The sequence below is a fragment of the Pomacea canaliculata genome, linkage group LG4 (genome assembly GCF_003073045.1).
Source record: "Pomacea canaliculata isolate SZHN2017 linkage group LG4, ASM307304v1, whole genome shotgun sequence".
Lineage (NCBI taxonomy): Eukaryota > Metazoa > Mollusca > Gastropoda > Architaenioglossa > Ampullariidae > Pomacea > Pomacea canaliculata.
In genome coordinates, this window is record NC_037593.1 from 23,201,212 (window position 1) to 23,223,338 (window position 22,127).

At 39.6% G+C, this 22,127-nt stretch overlaps 1 protein-coding gene across 5 annotated transcripts in view; it reads left to right on the forward strand.

The window, feature by feature from the left end:
* LOC112562125 (doublecortin domain-containing protein 2-like) overlaps positions 1 to 22,127 on the forward strand; it is a 44,799-nt gene that overhangs the window by 20,613 nt on the left and 2,059 nt on the right. The window contains exons 1-12 of one of the 5 annotated variants that reach the window (XM_025235155.1): positions 453 to 926; positions 7,847 to 7,898; positions 11,010 to 11,086; positions 11,483 to 11,620; positions 11,793 to 11,954; positions 12,721 to 12,819; positions 13,770 to 13,882; positions 14,592 to 14,716; positions 15,009 to 15,062; positions 16,002 to 16,049; positions 19,328 to 19,603; positions 20,660 to 21,043. In XM_025235155.1, coding sequence (XP_025090940.1) covers positions 625 to 926; positions 7,847 to 7,898; positions 11,010 to 11,086; positions 11,483 to 11,620; positions 11,793 to 11,954; positions 12,721 to 12,819; positions 13,770 to 13,882; positions 14,592 to 14,716; positions 15,009 to 15,062; positions 16,002 to 16,049; positions 19,328 to 19,603; positions 20,660 to 21,043 — 1,830 coding nt within the window. In that variant the 5' untranslated portion in view covers positions 453 to 624. Of the gene's footprint in view, positions 1 to 451; positions 927 to 7,846; positions 7,899 to 11,009; positions 11,087 to 11,482; positions 11,621 to 11,792; positions 11,955 to 12,720; positions 12,820 to 13,769; positions 13,883 to 14,591; positions 14,717 to 15,008; positions 15,063 to 16,001; positions 16,050 to 19,327; positions 19,604 to 20,659; positions 21,044 to 22,127 lie in introns of those variants that run through there. The other 4 variants (XM_025235157.1, XM_025235156.1, XM_025235158.1 and 1 more) reach the window with 4 other exon arrangements.

Genomic DNA, 22,127 nt, shown 5'->3' on the forward strand with positions numbered 1-22,127 from the left:
TGCTGTTCACGTTTGTCAATGTTAATGCGACATTATGTGGTAGAGTTAAAAAGAAAAACTTGAACACTCATTTTAAAATTTATTTATTTATTTTAAAATTTCTTAATTAAATTGAATTAAATGCAGTTTTAACAAATTTGCACAAATGAATTCGCAGTCAGAAATGAGATCTACCTCTATACACTCTTGCTCTATGTGAAGGAGCGCATTTACTTCCCGTGCTTCCGTAATCTGCCCTTGCTAGCGATATTTGAGGCATTTAAGTACTGGAAAATCTTCATCGTTCTTTATTACTTAATTTCCTATTTTTATCGCAAGCTTAAAAGCGGTTTGTGATTATGCAGCAGAGCGACACGGTCCGCACTCTCTCTCTCCGTCTCACAAGTTATAAGCTTGCCCCGCGAAGCCGCGCAGTACGCGGTAGCCATAGCAACGACGGTCATAGGTCACCCGCTGTAAACAAGTGACATCCCAGTGTGCACCACTCACAACTTCAGACGGGAAACACAGAACAGCTGGAATATGCCGAACATGTGAAGCTCGAATATTTTCAGTTTAGAGTCATTGACGCCGGAAAGCCTTCGTAGGGCGGTTTATTACCAGTTTTCAACAGTTCAGACCGCCATGGAAGATCAACGAACACAGTTACCTCCCATTTGGAAAAAACCACTGCAGAAAGCTATACATTTGAGAGTGTACAGAAACGGCGATGAAAACTTTCCGGGCGCAGTCGTTACGCTGAACAGGAGTCGACAGAAAACGTTCGAATCATGGCTAAAGGATTTGTCTACTTATATGAAACTAAGATCCGGAGCTGTGTGGCGGGTTTTCACGCCAATTAATGGTCATCGTGTGGATGATTTAGAGTCTTTGGAAGATGGCAAATGTATTGTTGTGGCTGGTCAGGAAAAGTTTAAACCTCTCAGGTAGGCAGTTAAAATAACTTTTATTATTTATTTGTTTCAAATAATATTTTTTTATCATTTGCTGTCAGTGCATCATTTCTGTGGCTAGTAATGTGTGACTGGTGGATTAATTGAAAAGCAGTTGTTGCGTGTAGCGCCGATAACAACATGGTGCAGGCTCAACCAATCGCTTCTGCCTTCAGTCTAACGTCACCTTCTCACTTTCTCCTCTTGCCTTTACTTGTTTGTATAATAACACATCCATTTTACATAAAGCATTCTTAAGAACTTTGATGATGACAAAACTGACAGTTTTTAGAATAATATATACGAGGTGATGTCTAGGAGATTTGATAGAAGGGAACACAGACGTGGGAGGGAACATGGAGCATTACAATGCCATCGTGGTACTCGGCATCAGTGAAATATATATTAATACTGTCATAACAATTCGGAGAATTTGTTGAAATTTGTTCACCACTGGAACACTGGTGACTATGTTATGTTCAGTATATTTCTGTATGTTCTTTAATTCTTTATTCTTTGATATGCTCCTTAATTATTTCTTTTTTCTTTGGTATGCTTTGATTATTTCTTTATTCTTTGGTATGCTCTTTAATTATTTCTTTATTCTCTGGTATGCTCTTTACTTCTTTATTCTAAGAGCATATTGTAGGGTCTGAGTCTGTAAAGACATCTTGTCATTCAAACCATAGCAGGCATCAGCACACATGCATATTGTAAACTACCATTTGAGCATGTATTCCCCTAAGAAAACAAAATTTAAAAAAATGAACAAATACAAAAATTCAGTTTAGCCAAGAGTTAAAGTTTTACAGATTTTTACTCATGAGAAAAAAGAGATTTAGATGTTTAAATGAGGACCATGTCCATGTTTTCAGTTCACCAGTCCATCTTTCGAATCCCACAGAAAAAAATAATTTCTCAAGAGATAAAACAACAATAGACAAATATTTTTTTAGGGTATAAACTTTCAGGAAGCCTTGATTCTTCAAATATTTATGTATTCAAAAATGGGACAAGAAGGTGGCCATCCTGGCTGATCTTGAGCACCTTTGAGTAAGTTCCCCTTCTGGTAGCCTGTCTACACTTTGATGCTTGCCAAAGTGTCTTATGCTTGTGTGTGAATGAGAGAAAGAGGCTTTCTGTGACTGAGATGTGTTTTTTTAAATTACAAGTTATATTTCTGTAACATGCAGAAAAACAGAGTTTTAATAATATGCAGATGTGTACTAACCCGTTATCATCATCATCATCATCATCTACCAACAGTAATTTACACTTCAAATCTTTCCCGCATAATACAGAATTAAGTGTTTTTCAACAGTGGAACCAGGAGTCAATAGAAATATTACTAAAGTATCCACAAATATGTCCTAATTAAAGCTACAAATCAGTCTTAACTATAGCTGCCGCAGAAAACAGATGCAGTTGCCATGAGCCACAACACTAGGATTTGACAGCCAGTTGAATATATGTGTGAGATGGCTTGTCCCAGTATTTGGCTCACTTAGTGACGCAGGTCAGCTCTGTAATTTGAAGGTGATTTGTGGTTGCTGAATTCTTAGTGTTTTTAGAAAAAGAAGGAATTACCTTGAGATAAACAGCATATCCTGTTGATGTGCTGATGCTTTGCTGAACTATTTCAGCTGGAGGATGGGTAGTAATAATAAAACTCATAAACCACTTCATAGCCGTGTACAGTAAAACTGGTTAAAAATCTGTTGTAAGCTGTACCATAGGCTGTTAAAGTTGTGTTATGCACTGTAAGGCTATGTGTTTACTCATTTCCCCAACTCTGTGTGAATGATATCAGGTGTGTTAACCAGCATGGAGAAATAATCAAGACAGATGGTTTATATAATATTTAACCTTGAAAATACGATGTCTTGATTGCTTGTTTGTGATAACCTTTGTTGTGTTTTCTAGCTTTACCTGACATATATATTTCTCATTCACACTGAGCCAAGCTATTGACAAAGCATATAAGGTGTGAGAAGTTGCTTATTTGCACTTATTATATGGGAGGAGAGAAAGAAGGTTAGAAGTTTTTAATGCCAAGTTTTGCCAGAACTTCTGGAATTGAGAGGTTATAAAGAAACTTCTTACACTCCCATGGCTGAGGCATAATATATTGTCAGTCTGTTGAAGAAGTGACTGAAGTAATCTGGATACAATGCCTAATGATTTAAACTCTTTGCTTGATAAACATGCATGCAACACAAAGTGTGTACCTTGGTGCTTGTGGCTGACAGAGCCTGAGAGTGTGTATATTACCCAGTGCCATATGACTGTAGCAGGCTGCCACATGCAGCGATCATGAGGGCAGGTAATTAGCCCTCGTCATCTCCACTGGTGGCCAGTTCTGCTGTTACCTGGCAACTTGATCTCACCTTTCTGTCCTCCTTTTCTCTGTGCACATGCGCACACATGTTTCATGTAGTTCATTCTTGCACTTAACACAAATGTTGGTTTTACCGGTTAGCTAATCAGTTAATATGGACTGGTTGGAAGAAAAAGGTAAGAGATTTTGAAGCAGTTTACATAAGTGTCCTAGTAACTGACCAAATCATTTATATATCTTTTAGAAAAATACAAAAATGGTCTTCAGGAAGGATGAAAAGTTTTGTTAAACACCCTTTGATGATTATGACAATGTTGAGAGAATCTTCATAACCAGTTCATCAATCCACTCCTATCCCTTTTGCTTTTTGCTTTCTAAGACAAATACTCATTATTCAGTAACCTGAAAATATCATAATACATTGTACAAGGCTATGATAAAATAATAATTGTACTGACTGGCTGCAAGTTTAATTCAGTGTCATCCATTCAAGAGTTTGCTTTTCAATGATGGATGTATTGGTGAGGCAAGTTTGTCAGTGACAGCTGCCTTGTACATTGACTTACACAAAGGTACAACCCACTATTTCAAAGAAATATCCCAACACTTGTAAGAAGTGGTTTTGAAGCCTTAAAACACTGTATCATTGGCTTAGATCATCTCTCTGGGAGTTTCTGGAGGTAGAGCTAGGCATTCATTATCTCAGTAACCCCTGCAATGAAAGCAATATCACTGCAGAACATCGTTGATGAGGACAGTGGTGTTGAGGTGGGTAAAACATGAGATGAGCTTAAAAATGGACTTTTTTCAACTGACTTCCATGTTTTTCACATTTGTTCCTGCTGGATGACAAAGCACATTCGCTTAGGTAGCCCCACAGTCTGTTGTGCAGAATGGTGGCACAGAATCAAATGTTGAAAGTCTGGGAAACAGTCTGTCATGGAGGGTGGACTTGTCTCTTAGTGATACACATGGGTGACTTCAGTGGTCACTGTATTCCCATGCACTTGATTACAGCAGTTTGTTTACCAACTACAGTACCACAGTCTGGTAGAAAAGCAGGCCATGAGAATTCCAGTGGGAAGTTTAATCAGCCGTGCTTTTGTGGGAGTAGAAGGAGAGGGGTTCTTTTGGCTCGTGAATGACTGTTATCACCTCTGAGATAGCGAAATAAGTGATATGGCAAGTGAAAAAAGAAGTCTTATTATGGGGCTCGCTGATGGCTGTCACACAGCCTATTGACCAGGGTTCCAGCAGCCACTGACTCTGTCCACCGATGCACATCGCTTTCACAAGCGAATCGACTGTCCAGGACACGGGCCAGTGCGGCAGATACTGTATAGGGCCGCACACAGGCTGCAGAATAGAACAAACGATGGTGTTGCCACAGCACGCTGTATGTGTGAGCAACAGACTCCTACATCTACACATCTCTCCTAGCAGCTGTGGACTTGCACTGCTGACTACCGAACTACGCTTGTAGGAAGCAGTCTACTGATTTTTGGTAACCAAGACTACGATAGCGTGTACAACGCTGAGGACAAATGTATAAAGGAAATGCAGGAAGAAGAGGAAGAAATACAGAAAAGCGGGTTAAATGTTTGCGCTGATGAACAGCTGATGATGGACTGTAGTAGTGAGATAATGTAGCGATGTGTGGAGCTAGCGATAGACGGAATACTACAGACAACAGGCAGTGATGAGGAATTTGGGCGGTAGTCAGATTATTTGTGATAGTGTTGATAAGTAATGTCACTGGTTTAAATCACATTAATGCTGATTATTGTTAACATCTTTGCCTGCCTTAATATAATCATTAAGTTTTCCTTTTTAAAAAATAGAGTATTTACTTTTATCTAAGCGCTGTGTACATGTACTCAAGCTTTACACGAGGAAATGGTGTGGGTGAACTGCTAATTGTGTATAATGTCAATATCTCCATACTCCTAAAGGGGAGAATAAATAACATTTCTGATGTCCAACATCTAAAAGCCCTGTGACAACGTCATCACCTTCATGCGTGCACCCGGCAGGCTCCTGCACCTTGCCTTCCTTCTCTCCTACTTTACGTTGTCTTCGTCTACTGCAAAAGCCGCACTCGCCCGGCTACAATAAGAAGAGGGGATCGAGTACATAACGACTATTGATTCGTGACTATAGCTACTGTGTGATGCAGCTCTGTTGTTTTGCAACTAAGGGGTTTTAATTGCGGGTCTCCATACAGGGACGAGAAAACGGGAAAGAAAATATGGCCGGTTCATAGTTCATATTTTGAGGTGGAGCATTTCCTACTTTCTTGACCGAGTTTCCATGCCGTCTGAACAATCCTAAGCGCTTTCATTATCCCTTTAGTCGACAGATCCATTCTTTAAAAAAAACAACAACAAACAAAACAAACAAACAAAAAAAACTCGCAGCAACGGAAGTTGTTTCCATGGTATCTACTAACAGTAATACTTATCAGCATTCCCACATTGTGCTTGCCTGCGTGCTTGTGTGAGCGTGTGCGAGGACGAAAGAGATCAAGAATAAATCTCTAAGGGATGTCTAAATACGGATGATCGATGGAGGATGTTCACCTTTGCGCAACAAAAGCGTCTGGCGGAAAGCGAGTCTGTCAAGCACGACTTTGTTCGTCGTTTCAGCTGACAAAGCACCAGGACAGCACACCCTTCCTTAGAAGACCGGTGATTGAGTGGCCTGATGCCCTCCCTGCCCATTGCAATGATAGTCAATTACCCAGGGTATCCACACAGGTGTGTGAGCAATGCTCAGGCATGCAGGCATGCCAGTGTGCAGGCTTCGCTCACAGGACCTCTGTTAACATGTTGGTGACTGTGGACGGAACAGACAGCAAAATGAGCAAATGGAGTGTTACAACAGATGTGTAGATCGAGCTGGGACAACATTCTGAAATACAAACAAACTGTTTAGAAAGGATTTGTAGCCATGTCACTGCAACGTATCGGGAAACGGTTGTTACAGTAGTAAGATTTTTTTTTTGGTAGAAGGGGAGTGTAATTGTACGATGAACAGTATAGGAAAGAGAAAGCCCCTCTGTAATGCCACTTATGGGGCTTAACAAAGTTGGTCGCAGTAGCAACTCACACGGTACACTCGTGCACCTGCATGTGTTCCCCGATGTGAAGAGAGCAGAATGTGTATACACTACAGATCGAGTCGTGTCCAGAGTCTGGTCACCACTGTCTTTAGCCGACAACTTCACCAGCAGCCTGCTTTTGTTGTTGTCCACTCAATGCCGATGGTAGTTCTGCTGGATCTTCACCTCTTGATGTCTGGTCTTCCTGAGGTGGATGTTTTCTTGTTACATGTTACATGTTGTACATGTTCAGCTCGGTTTTACGCAGAATGTCAAAATACTTTCTGTAGCCTTCTGTTGTTCCTGATCGAAATAAGTCTTTTCGGCAAGAACACTCCATGGGAGCACTTTGAATAATTAATTTATAATTTACTTACTACATTAAAAATTAATGTGTTTATGTTCAAAGTTTATTTTTAGAAAGAGATCTGATGCGTGTGGGAAGTGTAGAGTACCAGTAGTCACAGGCATTATGTCTAGTTCCTCGCATTTATCACCCAAAAAATAACCATGGGGCCACAGACTAGTGGACAACTTGGTCAGGGTTGCGTGGAAGGAGAGTATCGTGATGAGTCTCGAGGATATGTATGATTGTAGTCTACAGTCCCTTTACAAAGCACTCACTCCATTCATAATTCGGTCTTACCAGCAACTTATTATCCTGTAACAGTTCACTACAAGTGCTCTTTGTGTTTTTCTGGGGACCTGCTTGCATTCTGTAAGTGAGCGCATGCGTGCATGGATGTGCGTGTGTGTGTGTTGGAGGACAAGGATGTCTGTAAAGCTGAGTTAGCGCTTATAATCGTACATTTACTTGTCCAATCCCAAATCTTCTCATCGTATTATGTACAAACTGTTCCTGCTGTGTTTTAATTTCTTTACAGGCTCCTCCCCTGACTATTTCTCTGAAGTTCTCTTTACCTAAATTCCAGCCAGAAAACTCTGCTCTTCCTCTGATGACGTATCCTTTCTATTCCTGTCACCAGAACAACAACAAACGGTCAAACGATGGACCTTTCTCTCCTTCCACATCTGACACCTACCCACCATCGAATCTTTTAAGTGTGCACACAAACGCCTCTTCCTTGAGCATTACTCCTAACAACAGTCCACTGAATGCGACTCCTTTTTCACCCTCTCCCCTTTCCGTTTATTGCTTCCCTATTTATCTTCCTCTGCTGAATCACAAGTTCTTGTTACCTGCATGATTCCTCTCTGCGTTTCTATTTTTTTTAAATTAGTCATCATTACTGTTGCTCATCCTTCCGTTCCTTCGTATGTTGTCCTTGTCTTGTTCTATCAATCGCCAAGCGTGCGCTCCTTATGAGTGTGTGTGCGCTATGCAGATCAACGATAGTTTCTGTAATAGTTCTATAATTTTGGGTGTTTGTGAACGGCAGAACGTGGGCGCTTTGTGTACAATAGACTGTTGAACAAGTTTTTTTTCTGACAGTTGATTATGTTTGTTTGTTCCAGATACGCACAGATTGATCCCGCCCCTAAGAAAGGAGGACCTAGAAATTATGATGTAAGATGCTGTATATCTTGTATTATGTTTTTATTTACCCAGTGCTTTCGCGCGTTGAAGGGGGAGGTCTGGGTGGAGATGGTAAAGGTACAATTAATTTTTGCGAGTGGCAGTGACACAGCAGCTTCTAACCTCCTAGTTAAGACGACTCCACGCTTACTTAAAATATTGACCTTAACAATAACAATCAACTTTATTAGTCCCAATGGGCAATTTAAATGGGAGGTGTGCTCTGTTTCCAACATATATTTAAAAAAATAGCTCATTCCCATGCATACCTACACATCACACGCACACACAGCACTGACAATTCATCTGTGATTGAGTAGCTGGACTGCTGATGGCACAAAAGATTTCAGATGCCTATTGCTTTTGCATACTGGCATGGCATAGCGTTTACCTGAACTAATAAAACAAATTTCCCCGCTAGCACATGTTCAGGTATGGACAGAATGCGGGAAGCTTTCCTAACTAGTTGTTGGTCACAGAAGGAAGTCAAGTCCTCTGTTTGATACCAATTATCTTGGAACAGATGTGAACAATGCTATTCAAACTATTCCTTTCATGGACAGATAGATTACAAAACCAGCATACAAATGAGAAGGATAAAAGACTCTCAATAAAGAGACTGGTAGAAACGGCCTAAAACTGCTTGGCTGACTGAAAAACTATTTAACTTCGCAGAAGGTACATTCTTTGCTGGCCACGTTTGACAATGTGTTCAGTGTTTAGAGTCCATTATAAGCTGGCTTGTCTTGTCGTCAGCGATATTGGATTTCCCGTGAAATCTTTTCTCCCCTTCTCATCGGTTCCATCAAACATGCATTATTCCTTGTGGATCTTTAAACATTGTCGAGCCAGAAGAGCAGACACAAAATCGCGAAGTTTCGCAAACCATTCCATTGTTCTGGGTGCACGTTGTTTGTCAAGTTCCCTCCCGTCTTGTTGTTGTGAGCGCGTGAACCTGAGTTGTACCCACATCATGCTTAGGTGGGGCGCCGTCAGAAGAAACAAGTGAGATACAGATCTGACCGAGCAAGGTTTCTTTGCCAGCAGTTGACATGGAGTTGTCCTGTCTGTCCACGAACCTTGTCTCTGTCGACCTCTTGCAAGACTTGGCGGGAACGTGGTCTTCATAGCATCTGGACGACCTGTGAATATGATGAATCGAACAGCAGTGACTTTCTGCTCTGTGTGATGAGGATGTTTTGTTTGGTTTGAAATCTTTCCTTTTTGCTGTTAATTACAAATGTAGCCGGCATAATCAGCAGTGCGTGTAGTCTGCTACTCTCAGTGGAAGAGCCAAGTCTGAGGTGTGGAGGCGCAGCTCTATCACCGCAAAGGTCACAGGCACAGACAGGCGGGTTAATTATTCAGACCCCAGATCGCTTGGCTGCGCTTCTCTGGACAAACCTTTACACCTGCTGGCTCCACACTCAGCGTTTTGGCAGATACTGTGTTGCCTTGGCTCTGTTCCAGACTATGGGGCTTAGTGTCACTCACAGTCAGGGAGGGGAGTCCCTATAGCTGTAGTTTGGAGGGAAGAGGATACAGGTGGGGGAGTGGGGTAGGATAAACAATAAAGGTCTAGTAACAAGATTAAAGATTCGCATTGGACAGGATAAGCACAGACTGTAGAGATCTGAATGTTTACTGCACTGAAAGGGCTTTTGCATGAGGTTTATTAAAGATGGGTGTAGTATGAGAGATTATTATAAAAGATGGGTATAGCAGGCATTAAAGTGTAAGTGGTTCATGGGATTAATAGGTGAGACTCTTTTAATATTAACCTTTCCTGGTAAATCAGCCCACAGGGGGATGGGGGGAGGCGGGGAAGACAGGGAAAGCTGTCCAGTCACAGGCCTTGGGGGAAGCATTGAAAAAGTGACCTGGGTGGACAGGGGAAGTATTCCAGTCATGGCCCTGTGGAGTCTTAAAATAGCGACCTACTTTGAAGTGAGCCATTAACATTTGGGGTTTGGCACCTTCCCCTGATTTACTGTATAATTCTAGCATATGTATACTATCCATGCACAGGATTAAAAATAATTTCTCACCAAATGAGGGTGTCCAGTCACTTAATCCCCAGACACTTCATCCCCGACACTTCATCCCCTAGACTTTTAATCCCCAGACACTTCATCCCAGACACTTCATCCCCGGACACTTCATCCCCGACACTCAAGAACAATTTTCATATCATATTGTTGAAGAACATTAAATTTACTAGCTTATATGAACTTTAACTAATGTTGTAGATGTTCAAATGACGTTGAAGTTAATAGCATGGTTTGAATTTGAATTTCAATTAAATTTTTCGCTGACTTCATAATTTTTATAGTTAAGGATTTAGTTTAGGGATTAAGTGTCTGGGGATGAAGTGTCTGGGGATTAAAAGTCTAGGGGATGAAGTGTCGGGGATGAAGTGTCGGGGATGAAGTGTCTGGGGATTAAGTGACTGGGAACCCAAATGAGGCAGAACTAGTACTCAGATCCACCGCAACTTGTTAAGTAATAAGTGTCCATTTCCTAAGACTAGATACATAGTGGCAGTTTTGTTGGTTTAATTGAGATCTGAGAGCTGTAGCATTTGCATGTTGTTGCAGATAGATTCAGGAGTAGCACCAAATAAAGTAATTAGGTGTACTCAGACTGAAGAGTATATACTGACTGGCTGCAGAGGCTAAACTTTTTTGTGAAGCAGGCTTAGAATACTCTGACATTGATACATGTCATCTAGGTATATTTCAGTGTCCTCAAACAAGCAGTTTTTCTTTTTTTTAAAATTTCTGTTAAAATATTTGCTTAAATAATAACAGAAGTCCTTTTTTTAAAATTCAGCCTCCTGTCTTTGATACAGGAGCGTAGAGTGTATGTGTGTATGCTGGTGGTTGTATCTCTGTTATGCTAGTCTTGCAGCATGCAGGCCTGTTTTCTGTTGCTTGTGGAGGGCTGGTAGGTGTGGAGTCAGCAAATTTGGTTAAGAGCGTATTTTGGCTGTTATCAGCTGCCCTTTGAGTGCTACTAGCAGCACATTCCAGGTGAGGGGAGTGCAGCTTTAGTTGTTTAAATGCCATATAGTCAGTAACATTCCTTTTGTGCTTTGCACAGGTGGAGCCAGGTCACAACAGAAGGTACCAGGTGTCTGCTAGGATTCACAAGATAGATGCAACCAGCAAAATTATCAGGTAAAGAAATTTAAATCTGGTTGTGCTGCAAAAGGTGATTTATGTAGCAAACTAATTTCTGACAAATTCTTGGTTATTGCTGTCATAGTATTTGAGACTTAAGCTTCATTCTGCTCAGGGAATAGATGGAAACAGAAAATCATAGGAAATAAATTAGCCATTAAAAGTATTTTGTGTAAAAGAGATGGGGAATAAAACAATTTGTGGGAAAGATATGTAGGATAAAAGGAAATTGATATTATTGCATTATAGTTTCAAAATGCTGTTAGTTTTGTTAAAAGAAGCTGCATGCACATATGTTTACTGTGAGTTATTGTCTTTTATTTATGTTGTGCTGCTCTGTGTGGTAACTACAAAGTACTTGAAGTTCCAGAAGAACCCATTTATTTGCTGCAGATGCTGGAAGAATGGAGATGACACAAACAAACCAAATGTTGTTTCTCTGCCAACCAGATACTGCCACACAGTTGAGGATGTCCTGGATTTGGTCAGCCAAGTGATGCAGAAGAATTATGTCTTTGGTCCTGTGTCCAAGTAAAAATGTCTTTATTATTTAATTGGCATTAAAGGAGAACTACATTTGCTTAGTACTGTCTGAGATATTTTGTGGATTGATTATGGGGCAGGCGTCAACAGAACTGATGATAGATAGCTACAGGTTTCACACTGTATAGAAGTATTAGCTAATTTAATGAATTATTTTCAGGCTATACCTGCCCTCAGGAGAGAGGGTCTCCACCATCGATCAAATCTTTGCCAATACTTACTTTGTGGCACTGCGGAGAAGTGACCATTTTAAGAAAGTCAGCTATAAAGAGGTGGCTCTGAGCAATTTTAGTTTTTCACCTCGATGGGAACGAAGGTCACAGTAAGTAATCTACATCTGTCTCTGTGCGTAATAATAATTTCTTTATTCAGTTTTTGGAAGGCCATTGGGCCCATATCAACATCAAATACTTTGGTTACATGCACATCAACATTGGATGTCTGTACATTAGCATCATTTCTTCAAAGCAAGATTTTGGCATTCTACACTGTGTAAGTTTTTGTGGTGTATATAGTGATCTCATTGTGAAGCTCTCTGCTATATATAGGGCAACTTTCATGGCTACGCTGCTCTTTAGGTTCTTACACAGGTGAACCTTAAAAGGGTAGAAGAAAAAAGTAAAGTGGAATTTATCTGTTACATAAATATGAATATTTCAGATATATCAACAGACATATCACACTGCTCACATTCATGATTATTACTAGTTTGGTTAAAATGAGTGATTTCATTAAGGGGTAAATGGTTACATTTTAAAAGACACAATGTATATGTGTTGACACTGTAATGCCATCTTAGCAGTGTTAACTATTATTGTATGTGTACTGCAGAAAACGGCCCTCTTTTTTATCTTTTTATCTCCAAGTAAGGTGTTTAGAGGTGTTGCAATTACACCACAAATGCATTTAGCATAAAGAGTTTGAGCTTTTGCTTAAATCCCTCCATTTTGTTTAAAACTATTGATTATTCGTGAAATCAGATGCTTTTAAGATTGAACTCTGATAAAAGTAGTTGTTGCTTTTGAGGTATATGACAGCTGCAACATATAATTAGCATTTGAAAATTTCGTTGGGCATTTTTATTGCAGATTGCCACCATTGCCACGCTCCAATAAGACCAGCAGCCAATCATCACCAGAGCATTCAACCTCGTCCAATAACGGGTCTGAGAAGAGTTACTTTGAAAGGTTACGCAACAAGCCGTGCCTGCTCCTGGCCAATGGATTAATTTTTCATTTGTTTTTTTGTGCATCTTGATGGACAATCATGTGTTTGTGAGAATTCCCCTTCTGCTTAGGCAGAGGGTGGGTAGGAGAGTGTAGGGGAGGCAGTGATAGAAGTGGTCAGAAGCAGTTGTGTATAGTTACTGGATAAACATTGAGAGATTTCATATTATCCATTGGTAAAACATTCCTCGAAGTGCCATGAGAAACGGGATGAAGACTTAGCTCAAAATAAATTTACTATGTGATTTATTATTTTTGGTTTGGTTTTAAAGGAGAATGTAGAAACCTAGCTTAAAAAAGATTTTAGAGGTTCCTTTAACTCACAAAAGGGGACGATGTTACATACTTGCCGTTTGCCCATTGAATTTACTGTAATCATATATGAATTTATAAATTGGGGCCATCATAAAAGGACTTAAATTTGTTACCGTTCTATGCTGCCTTTTTTTTTTCTGTTTTAAAAGTTTGGACTATGCACGGAATGTTTGCGTTACTTTTATTTTGAGATTTTAAAACCTGGCTGTTTATGTTTATGAATATAGTTGTTTATTACCTGTTAAAGTGGCATTTGCTACTTTAAGTATTTATACTTTTTTCAAAGGATCAGATAGTAATTTTAGCAGAACATTCTTGCTCTCAGGCAGCTTGAATTGTCATTAATTCTGATTTTGTCACAGTTCTATTTATTCCCTTTGTGTTGTTAAAGATCTACTCAGTCTGTTTTAAACTTTTGAAAATAAAACCCCTATGATAAACTATTGCAGTGATCTGCAAGGAAAGCTTAGTTCACCACATTGCTTGAATACTTTCTACAATATTTTAAGGTTTTCTTGGTAACTGGCAATGGACATTGATGAAAGGAAAATGCAGGTCATTTGCTCAACTTTTATTTGCATATTTATTTATTTTAGATATCGTCGTGAACGTGAACGAGTACGCAAGGAAGAAGACCAAGTATTTCCTGCACGGCCTATCAAACACAAACGCAGTTCGGAGAAAGTTCGGCAGGTAGATTATGATGAAGGTATGTTTATATTATTTCAGGAAATCTTTAATTTTGACTAAACAGCTTTTGTCATTTACAAGTTTTCTGCAGCTAGGAATTACAGTCAACAATTTGTTTTCCTCTGGTACTCAGCCCAGGTAGACTATAGTGATTTCCAAATAAAAAGGAAAAATCCATCTTTTTCTCATCAGAAATCTCACACACACTGTAGCCTTCTTGATCTTCTGACTACTCTAGTCATTGAACTGTATCATTGCAGGAAATTTATCATGAATGCTAAAATGTATGAATGTGAATGGACACTTTTTCAGTCATGTGGGTTAGTGAAGAGAGTTCATGAGGAGTCTGCAAGAATGTTAGGTGCAGACTGAACATCCTCACTGTGTCTGCTGATGAACAAAAAAAAATACATAAACACTTCCTGCACTCTCACTTGTAGGCTTTCTGCAGGAAAATTATTAGAATCACTTTTCAATTGCTTTCACATAAAAGCTCTTTCTAAATCAGCACAAATCATGCTGATGATGTTACTTGAAGAAATGCAGAAATAAGAGAAGTGGGAAGACACACAATTGCTGTTCTTTATTTTAGATTCTGGTGAAGTATTGATGCAAGGCAGAAGTGATTGGTAACACACTGCAGTCATTTATTTTAGATTCTGATGATGTATCCAATGCAGAAATAGATGGTAACATGAGTCATTGCTGGTTGGGTTTTTTTTTTGTAGATTCTGGTGGAGTGTTTAAGGCCAGGAACCCAAACCGTGCTACCAAGGGAGCCAGGCCCATTGACGACTCAAAGCAAACTCGGACAGACCTTCCTGTGGATCAAAGACCTGCAGAAGAAGTTCAGGTCAGTAATGTGATGATGAAATAATAAAAATGTTCATCCAACATTTACAACCAAGAGTATATTATTGCATCATAATGTATATACACTAGAAATGTAAAGGCCTGTTTTTAGCCTTCCTTAAAAACACAGTTAAGTCATTTAGATGTTTAATTATGCTTGTATGTGCAAGAAAGAACATAAATTTCAGTGCGCCACATGCACTGTGCTTGCAAATGGCTTTGATGCTTGTGTGTTGTGGATTCCTTTGATGGCCATGGCTGTTACTGAAATGCTTCCTGCATGTATATGCTAGGATGAGGAAGATCACATCAATAGCAGGGATCACTGGGACGGACGTGACAATGAGGTGGCATTTATTATTATTATCCCACTCATTATTTAGCTGTTTCAGCATGCTTTGCTTGGGATACATGGCTCTGGTTTTTTTTTCCTTTTAACACATACTTTAGATTTTTGTCACTGTGCTGTCAGAATTTGCAGTTTCTTTTATATAATACCAATGATGTTCCTAGTTTCATGCTTTTATGTGTGAGCACCTGCTCCTGTCTGGCATTGTCTGATTTTGACATCCACAGCTGACACTGACAGTCTATGATGTTCCCTGAATTACATGTTTACTTGAATTAACAGTTTGTACTGTGTTTTGATACTTACAGGAGTTAATAAGTTTTATTTTGTGTTTTAATATTTACCTGAGTTAATACTTCTTCCATATGCTTCAGTGTTTGAGAATTAATTGACATTACGCGCACAGTGTATACTTTCCATCACATGGGTTATATACTTGCGAATTTCACATATATTTGCACTATGTATACATGCAATTCCCATAAATATGCTTTCACAGTCTCTGTGTCACACACATTTTGAGATTTATGTTAAGGCATTAGTACGTCGCCACATTTCTTCCTTCATCAGAAATAGTGCTTATTCATTGCTGATGCATAGAACTTTTTAACATTGCCATATGGTAGAAAATGCTGAGTTGAATGTGTATCAGGCTTTTGATATAAAGAAGTATAGCATAAAAATTGGATACTCAAACCAATTTATTTTCAGTTTTACATTTTCAAGAGCGTATCATATATATCTAGACAGCAGGAGTGTTGTGTTGCTTAAAAAATTGCATTTTATATCTGCTAAATTCTGTCTCAGAAATTAATGTGCCATTAGTAGCAAGTTAATAAATGTGGATACAAAAATATGGTCTCTACTGAATAATGCTAAACTAATGTGTTTGACTAACCTCGGAACAGCTTATAATCGCAGGGTGTGTCTCTTTCAGGAGGAGAAGGTTAAAGGCACACTAGCCAAAGACAACAAGAAAAAGAAGGTAAGAAAACCAGGTGCAAGGCAGAAAGAAATGTCTTGCCTTATGCTGCCGTCTTCTCTATTATCTTAATGGTTTTGTCCTCTGGACAAGTTATATTTCTTTTCTTTTTTGCCACATATTTCATCCAGTTAGTTTTTGTGGTCGATGTGCAGCGTCCCTCAAAAGGGAGGTGTGTGGTACCTCTTGGTGAGGCATAGACATGCACTCTATCTTTAGGGTATTCAAGGGCATGTTGTCTGTTCTTTAAGGTAGTATTCTTGTAACACAAACAACAAAAAGGGATGAAAATAGTATTATATAGAAAGCACTTGCTTAGATGGGTTTCAAGGTTTTTTGCTGATGCTCAGACTTGTTGTGATTAATCCGACTAACTCAGTGGTTCAGAGCCTCAAGCCTCATCAACATTTATTATTAAAACTCTTATTACTTTGGAACAGAGTTGCTTTTTTCACAGAAAGCCCTCTGTCCACTGTTCATCTATAGTGGTGTTGGTCAGCTGCTGCATTTACTTGTGCCGATGTCTGTGTACTGTTGTAAGCTGCTGTGTTGGTGGAGGTTTGTCTTTGCATAATGTTGGTGTAAGCGTCACAGCACCATCAAGGTCAGGGTAGTATTAGGAGCTTTCTACTAATTACACAGTCATGCTTTAATCGGCTATAAAGAGTGTTTCAGAAAATCAGCTTTGAAATCTTCATGTTCACCAACTGTCTTATAGTTTTCTTGTCATTTCTGTCTAGCACTTTGTGTTCTTTGATGGCTTAGCATAGGAATGATACATTTGCATGCCTTGTCTTTCTTGATGCTGAACCAAGGTTGTCAGCATCTTTGTTGTTTTTAATATTTGTGCTGTCATTTTATTCCCTGAAAAAAAGTTGTCATGTCAGAACACTGTACAGTGAAACAGCCAATCTTCCAGAAGTCACCTTGAGTTATACTGCAAAAAGGGTGAAACAAAGGTTTCCACGTAGTTTTTTTTAAAGACGATATTGTTTTTAAAACGCAAAACTAAACTTTTTATTGTGGCAAGTCTCAAGCATCTTCTAGCCATACTGTTGCAGCCACACTAGGGACAAGAGTCTGTGAGAGAGGGCTCTGTTGATGGTCCAGGATGTGCACTAGTTAAAAGCTGTGTCTGTCAGTTGACTAAGTGACTACTGCTTGCAGTCTTAGCTGCATAGGAGTGCTGCCTTATATTCAAGATGTCATTTCTTCAGAGCTGGCTCAGATTGCAACCCAGATATAGCCCACTGGCAGTTTAGTATAGGGAACTGACCTGGACAGACATGACTGACAGTCATCTTTTCCCTTTTGTTGAAACCCATTTAACCTTTCTTGATTCTGTCTTTTTCTTTTAACACCAGCCACAATCCACTATTTCACAAGCAATAGCTCTGCCTCTTTTTTGTTGGGTTTTAAGGAAGTTGATTCAGTAACATTTGTGTGATGGCATGCTTGTGAGAGCATGTGAAAACGTGGCATTTTAAAAGCCAGAGAATGCAAAGTATAAGTGAATGGAGAGAGAATTGCATTGTCCAGTAGTGGATGACACCACAGAAATATGAGAGATTACCACAACTTCAGATTTTTCAGAAACATGTGTTATCTCTGTCTGCAATAAGAACTGCACTTCACCAAACATTGACTGATTACTTTTTTTTGGCAAACTCTTTTCTGTTTTTGAGAGGAATAAATTAATGAAACAAAAGAAGGATGTGCAAAGAAAGGGATAAAAGGGAGATGCTGTTCTTATTTTCCACTAAGCTTTGCATAAATACATCAACATATTCCTTCATTCACTGGATCTAGTGATTCTCGTACAATGCAACATTGTGTCTTACAGGTAAAGGTCATCACACGAACTTTTTAAGGTCATTAGGGAGTGAGGTGTAGAGACCTCACTTTTCTCGAGCCAGCTTTAAGTGAGGGCGACGCCCATCTCCTCTTCCTTGCTGCCTTAACCTCACCAACCCTCTTTAGAGTCAGGTACCCATTCCTGCCAGCTGGATTGATGTGGGGGGGATGTGAGCTGCGCTGCAGGGGTATCAACCTGATGTGTCCGTCAGTTCTCTAACCACTCGGCTATCTGCTTCCCCTGTGTCCTACAACCTGCATTACAACAAGGCAACCTGCCTCCTCAAGTGTCTTTTATCAATAGCTCTGCAAACTCAGTTCTTGGCAGAGTCATTCTGGTCACCTAATCCTTACCGGAGACCAGGGACCAGGTTCTTAATGTTTGAAAAGCATGCTTGACAAAACCTTGGATATACTTTTTCATTCTGAGATATGTAGGAAATATTTCCTGCTTTTATAAAATATAGAAAGGTGTACCCACTATTAGCAGAGATGAAGTATCCTGCAAAGAGAAATTGATATTACTCTAAGAAATAAAGAGCAAATATTTTGTTCAGAAAACTTCTGAAATATGACAAGAAGGGCAATTTGTCTTTCTGTGAAAAAAAGAAGCAGATGAAATTTGAATATGGAAATTTTGTACTATATAAAGTTCATTTGGACATCAGCCACAAAGAGAAAAATTGTAGTTAAACTTCTTGCGATAAGTCATGCTGGAAACCTTTACTGTGGCTGTGATGCAAAGGTGAACTTTTACTAACACATTGGATACCTGCTCATGATCCCTCATCAGCATACAAGGTGAACAGTTTTGGCTCTTGTTGTCTGTTTTGTTGTCTTCAGTGTGTGCTATTGCTTCTGCTTGCTTAGCTAAACTCATCTATGCAATAGGTGCAAATTAGCTGCAGTGCTTATGCTAATAGTAGCTATTTTGTTTTTGGGAGGAATTAAATTGTTTCTTCTGCTGATTATAGGGCAGGATGGTCTATTTTTATGATAAGCTTTGTAATATTTAGCTACATTTGTTTCTTGCTTGATGTCAAGACTGCATACTTTTACATAGAGAGTGTGATGCAAGTTTGTACTCAGTTTGCTCAGAAGGCATCTACCTATGGTATATAAGGGTGTTTCACATGCTAGGCTTGCCCATGGTTATTCATAGTTTTAACGTAAAAGTCTAGGATGCTGCTGCTGATTCATCAATTATTTGCATCAGCAGGTTTATTTTTCTTTCAAGACTCACATGGCCCAAATGGCTTCTTTGTTTTACGAAAGCATAATCTGTAAAGTTTCACTCTGTCTTTATGAGACAGGTTTCAGTTTACTGTGCATTTCCTGGACAGATGACAATGACTTGGACTGTAAGCCCAGACTGTAATAGCTGTTGACTTTAAGGCTAAACCTACAAGTGTCCATTGCTGACCCAGGAGGAAAGCCAAGAGCGAACCTACAGAACAAATGCCAGACGTCAGCAGGCAGATGAGGAGGACCCAGAACGTCGGCAGGCACAGCAGGAAGCGGAGAGAGAAGCTCGTGCTAAACGAGAAGCTGAGGACAGAGAGCGGGTAGAACGCAGCCAGAGACAGCAGGAGGAGAGGAAGAGAAAAGAGGAGGAAAAGAGGAGACAGGAAGAGAAGCAGCAAGAGGAGGACTTGCACAGAAGGAAGATGCAGGCAGTGAAGCAGGGTCCTCACAATGACGAGGTTAGTGGGCAGCCATTTTCTTCATTTATTCAGTACTTGGAGTGCTTTCTTCAGATGCCTGGTGCTGGCTGTTCCATTGCTAAGTTTGCAAATCACTTGTGTGTACTAGGGAGTGTTTTCTGTTTGTGTGTGCTAAAACCATACACTATCCTTGAAATGAGCAGTCAAATCACAAGCGGTTATCCAAGAACTTGAGAGACCACCCAGCCTCTAGAAAGTTTGCATATAAAAACATCTGAAAGCTTTTCAGTTACGTAAATAGCATTTTAAGCACAAGTGTGATATGCCTTTGCAGAGTTGCATATTCCTTACATCTTTGCTTGCTGCTATTTATGATTTCAGTAACATGGGGCCTGGTTGTCAATGACATGTGCTGAAAAGTATAAAGCCATTTATCCACTATAACCAAATAATCCCATGTACTCGGGTCTTTTTTTTGAGAGTAATACCTATATGATGAGCATTCCTTAGAACTTTTGAAATACCAATATTGGAATGTTCATATTAAAACATGTATGATGATGACTAGGGAAAAATTAAAGAGTCATGAGGATGTTTCGAAAACATTCATGTTGTCACTATGTACCACAATGAGACATATATACAACTGCAGTTTAAGTGACTTCAGGCTGTATTGTATCTTTTGCAGCTTAAAGCAATTGAGACAGTTTTTTTTAACCTGTAAAATATATCAGTGATGTAAATATAATGCAAGAAAATGTAGAGGTGAAAGGTAAATACAAGAGGTGAAAGAGAGCAAGATATCAGAAAGTTAATTAATGAGATCAAGACATGCAGCAGCTTCTCCTACATCAACCAGTCCATGGTTGTTGAAATAAAAAGAAATGTTCTAGCAGTCTTTTTGCTAAGCATCACTTTAAACATTTTTCTCTCTGTTTATTGTAGTAAGGAAGCTTTTGATATGTTGAAAATTTACTGAGGTAAATAAAGTGGTCTCATTACCACAATGGAGAGGAAAGTTCACAGAAGTTTACTTCAGGGGTTGGGAGGGAGGGATTAATGTTGAAATGACAGAGTTATATATTTTTGCTTCAGGTTGAAGATAGCAAGCAGAGCGTGGATGATCAAGATAGTCCACCGGCAGCTTCACCTACCCATGGTGATGAGAGTGCAAAAACAGATTTAGACCGCCTGGAAGAAGAGCGCAGAGAAAAAGAAAATCTCGCAGCTACCAAAATCCAGGCTGGTTACCGTGGTTATCGCACACGGAAGCAGCTGAAAGAGAAACAGGCCAAAGAGTTGGCTGAGTTAGAACGAGATCCTAGTCTGATGGAAGATGACCCACTTCCTGTGAGCGAAGATGACCAAACTAATGACCAACAAACACATGCAGCAACCACCATACAGTCTGGTTTCCGTGGTTACAAAGCACGGCAAGAAGTACAGCGCATGAAGGAGGAGGAGATTAGCCGTAAAGAGGTGAAGCAGGATGATGTGACATCTTCCCCCAACCTGCCGTCTGCACTCAATGACTGCCCTCTCCCTGTACTTACAGACAATGATATTTCAGAGAGCTCTGCAGCTACAAAAATCCAGGCTCACTTCCGTGGACAGCAGGCCCGCAAAAACCTAGCTCAGAAATTAACTGTTTCTAATGAAAATAGGCATCTTCCTCAAGTAGAGCAGGATGCACTTTCTGACAGCTATCATGGGGCCGACATTGACAAGTGATCCCTTGCCTACAGCTTATAATAGTGTGCTTTATTTGCTTACTAACAGGTAGAACTTTGCTTCAGCATTGTTTTCTCACATATATTGGGCACCTGCTGTGTAACATGTTTCTTTGTTAAACTATTGTAACTGTTTCGTTTGTTACTGATTCTAAATGTAAAATGACATCAAATCCTTTTGTCTTTTCTGTGTTATAAAGTGTCTTGACCTCTTGCCATCCATAAACCTTGACCTTCTCTGGTTTTGGCTGAGCTTCAGTACTTGCAAACTAACATCATAGGTTACGCAGCTTGTCATGAGCTTTCCTGACATTATTATCTTTCATCACACTATCTCAATGTATTTGGGCTTCTCTTCAGTACAGATGTTCAAATGTTCCTTTATTTCTCGCCAAAATCATATTTATGAGGCTCAGCTTTTCCTCACAGCAATTATTTAGTGAATACTTTGTTCGTTTGGAGTGCCAAAGGGTGTGAGTAACAGTCCTGCATGCCAGGTATGGGTTTCTTAACAGAATTGGGAACTGGACCAATGGTGGTAGGCTAGTAAGGATTAATATTATGTACAATGGACTTTAGATGGGCTTAACCAAGTGAGTAGTGCAGGATATTATACTAAGATGCAAAAAGTGTGATAAAAGACCTGTTAAAACATCAACTTTAGGTAACTAACTCTAGGATTTGTGTAAAATTCTCCAACACTTGAGGCAAATTTATTACTTAAAAATCTTGATTGTCTGCACTGTTAATGTTTTGCACAAGTTTCCCAGTTACTGAGATGTGTATTTGGCTTTTATACTTTTCAGCTTGTACATCTCAGCACTTGGTTTCCT